At 38.0% G+C, this 2,978-nt stretch overlaps 1 protein-coding gene across 5 annotated transcripts; it reads left to right on the top strand.

Annotated features, from left to right (window-relative positions):
* Positions 1-229: 229 nt before the first annotated feature.
* On the top strand, positions 230-2,597 carry LOC105686197 (solute carrier family 25 member 45). Of its 5 annotated transcripts, XM_025746788.2 has the most exons (4): positions 261-380; positions 707-718; positions 850-965; positions 1,044-2,597. In XM_025746788.2, the coding sequence occupies exons 3-4, from the start codon at positions 852-854 to the stop codon at positions 1,302-1,304; spliced, it is 375 nt and encodes a 124-aa protein (XP_025602573.2). In that variant the 5' UTR covers positions 261-380; positions 707-718; positions 850-851; the 3' UTR covers positions 1,305-2,597. The 5 variants fall into 5 exon arrangements, with proteins under 5 accessions (XP_048508891.1, XP_025602573.2, XP_048508893.1 ...); XM_048652934.1 differs by having other exon boundaries at positions 230-380; positions 707-965; XM_048652936.1 differs by lacking the exon at positions 261-380 and having other exon boundaries at positions 398-718; positions 850-920.
* Positions 2,598-2,978: the final 381 nt, after the last annotated feature.

The raw sequence follows: 2,978 nt of genomic DNA, 5'->3' as shown, positions 1-2,978 counted from the left end.
GAAAAGTATTGACCCGCGATGGGCCCGGCGATCTGCTCGCCGATGGATGGGTCAATACTTTTCCGGCTACCCCCTGTGGTTTTCTGGGTCTTAGTTCACCGAAATTCCGCCACATAGCGCTAGCTGTACTCGCGGTGGGCGGAGCTTGAAGAAAATGGCGGGGGTTCAAAATAGGGCCGTACAATTAATTTCAAGGGCCCGATTCACTCAGGGGCGGCACAAATAAAAAATAATTTTAAAAATTCAAAAAAATCTGAAAAAATTAGGAAAAAATTGGGAATAAATCTGGGATGGTGTAACTCGAGTTGCATAATATAAGACGCCTCCAGGGGCAGGGGAAGATGCGATAATTGGGAAATAAATTCAAAAGTCGAAAAAAGGTAAGAAAAAATAGGGAATAATTCCGAAATGGTGAAGCTGGGTTGCATTTGTTGGCATTCTGATGGTTTCTCTCGTTCACCTCCACGCGCGAATGACGTTTGTAGGCAACCCCCAGATCAGGGAAAATCAAGAGAATCCATTTATTCCCTGTCGCTTCGACTTTGTTTAACAAAAATAGGCTTAAAATAGCAAAACAACCCTAAAAGACTTATCCATATTATTCAGCGAACGGCTCACTCTAAATAATCTCGTCAGAAAAATGCCAACATTAGCAAATTCATAAATAAAAATGCAGCTATGGACGATCTGTGTAATTTTATTGCAGGATGGGGAGCCGGTAAGATTCCTTTACTCAAACTTCAGCCACAAATTGTTAGTTAAAACGATGCAGGATAACCTACGACACAGAATAACCGAATGTATTAGTCATCCTGCAATGCTAATTAAACGAACTGGTAATCGCTTTAGGAATGATTGGACTGGTAGTCGGTCATCCAATGGATACAGTCAAGACCAACCAACAGATGATGAGCAAAAAAGTGACCAATACACAAATAGCGATAGATATGTTCAAAAAGGAAGGGGTGTGTACGGCATATTTACTTTTTATAAAAATTTGAAGTTAGCAGGATAATGATATTATTCTTGCACAAATCATACAGGTCCATGGATTTTATAAAGGAATGTTGTTTCCACTGCTATGCTCCGGTACCTTAAATTCAGTATTCTTTGGAATTTATGCCTATTGCGTGAAAAATATGCAGGAACTACGAGGTCACCCCCCTAATTGGAATTTACCAACAACTTCGGGGTGGTATCTGGATACATTTTTGGGTGGCTGTGTAGGTGGACTAGTTCAAGTCGTCATCTCCTGTCCCAGTGAGGTTGTCAAAGTTCGTCTTCAATCCGGAAAAGTTATCTAATTCAATTATGCAATACCAGTAACCACGCGTGCCACTAACTGGAAAAAGATTTAAATTGTAAATACTTTCATCTAAGAATACAGGACACTTAATCCGATATTTGGACTATTGATATCCCGTTATTTTGTAGTCGCCGGTACTGCTCTGATTGCAACATCTCAGCTTGTCCTGTTCATATCTATAAATGACAATAATCATGAAAAAGAATCACAATTACTCAGAAATAACGAATCCCGTTATGATTTTCAGAAAGCAAAATACCACTTCTTACAATTTTCAGCTTCAATTCTTAGTTATTAGTTTCCTAAGTTACACCTGAACATTTTCATATCCAGTTGATTCATTGCGTGGGCGCTCTGTACTTTCCACTAGTTAATAGATTATCATTCTTACAGGAATAATCAAGTCAGGAAGTAGACAAAACCTGAAACAAAGACCAGGAGCTTTAGCGACAACTTTAGATATCTACAGAAAAAATGGCATACGCGCACTTTATGCAGGATTAGTACCCATGCTATGGAGGTCAGTTCAAGAAACCAGAAAGTAGCCTCAGATAGCAGCTGTCAGAGGTCTTTAATTAACATTACGACAGCATAGTTATAAATAGGATACATTCTTCAATATTTCTATTGCATTAACAAATTCAATTCGTGACAAAGATGAACATGCGATAAAAAGTTCTCTGTCATTGATCGAGATAATTCATCACTTAAAAGTTACTCTCCTTTCCAATAACGTTTGATAGGCATAGTCACTGTGAATCAACGTTTGGTATCGGTTAAACCTAGAGTTCGTTATTATTCTATATAAAAATCTGATTGTTTCAACAAGGGATGTATTGGGAAGTGGGCTTTACATATGGTCGTACCAATGGATGCGCTTTAATTTCCACGGACGCTTAGATCTGAACCCGGGGCCGTTTGAAACGCTCGTGGCTGGTGGAATTGCAGGTGAACATTAGCTCGATAGCGTTACGTTTATAAACGAGTCATTGAGATTGCCAAAATAACGGATTTTACAAAGTCAAAATCACCCAGGTGTATTATCGTGGATGCCGATAGTGCCCCTGGATACAATTAAGTCCCGAATTCAAGCTGATGATTTGAGGAATCCGTTTTACAAAGGTACCCTCCACTGCGGTACTCTTTTGCTCAAAGAAGGTGGTTTCATCAATTTTTACAAAGGATTTATAATGATTGCTTTACGATCTTTCCTGGTGAACGCAGCTACTTTTTATGCTTACGAAAGTATGATTGACTGCTGGAAATACTTATGAATAAAACCATTTAATTACCTATCATTCAAATGCTTTTCAATTAATATATATCCAAATATTGAATTGAAATTGAGAATAATGGTGTATCATTGTTCGTTGGAATATACTGTAATAAAAACAAGTACTTACCTGGTGTAATTCAACAATGTCGACTCTTGTAACACAGAATATGTGTGTGTATATGTGTAAGTGTGTGTGGGATATTTCATGAAATTAAAATTACAGTAGCTACCACAGAGCCAAGAATAAACGTCTGTGACAGAGTGTATTCATTCTAGTTGTATTGAGCCATCACGTTGCATTACTTAGAAGCTATGTGTATTGACACTAGCAAGGGAAATTTATAAACGTAATCGACGAACGAAATTGTTTACATATTGCCTGTTACTGGAATAAAT

This window comes from Athalia rosae, chromosome 3 (assembly GCF_917208135.1).
Source record: "Athalia rosae chromosome 3, iyAthRosa1.1, whole genome shotgun sequence".
Taxonomy (NCBI): Eukaryota; Metazoa; Arthropoda; class Insecta; order Hymenoptera; family Athaliidae; genus Athalia; species Athalia rosae.
This window is presented reverse-complemented; position numbering and strand designations above follow the sequence as displayed.

What these genes read in the sequence shown, in the direction of transcription:
- LOC105686197 (XM_048652933.1), top strand. Translation starts at nt 679, where the DNA reads ATGGACGATCTGTGTAATTTTATTGCAGGATGGGGAGCCG. An exon ending in TATTGCAGGATGGGGAGCCG is followed by an intron (nt 719 to 849) that starts GTAAGATTCCTT and finishes TAATCGCTTTAG; the next exon opens with GAATGATTGGACTGGTAGTC. An exon ending in ATATGTTCAAAAAGGAAGGG is followed by an intron (nt 966 to 1,043) that starts GTGTGTACGGCA and finishes CAAATCATACAG; the next exon opens with GTCCATGGATTTTATAAAGG.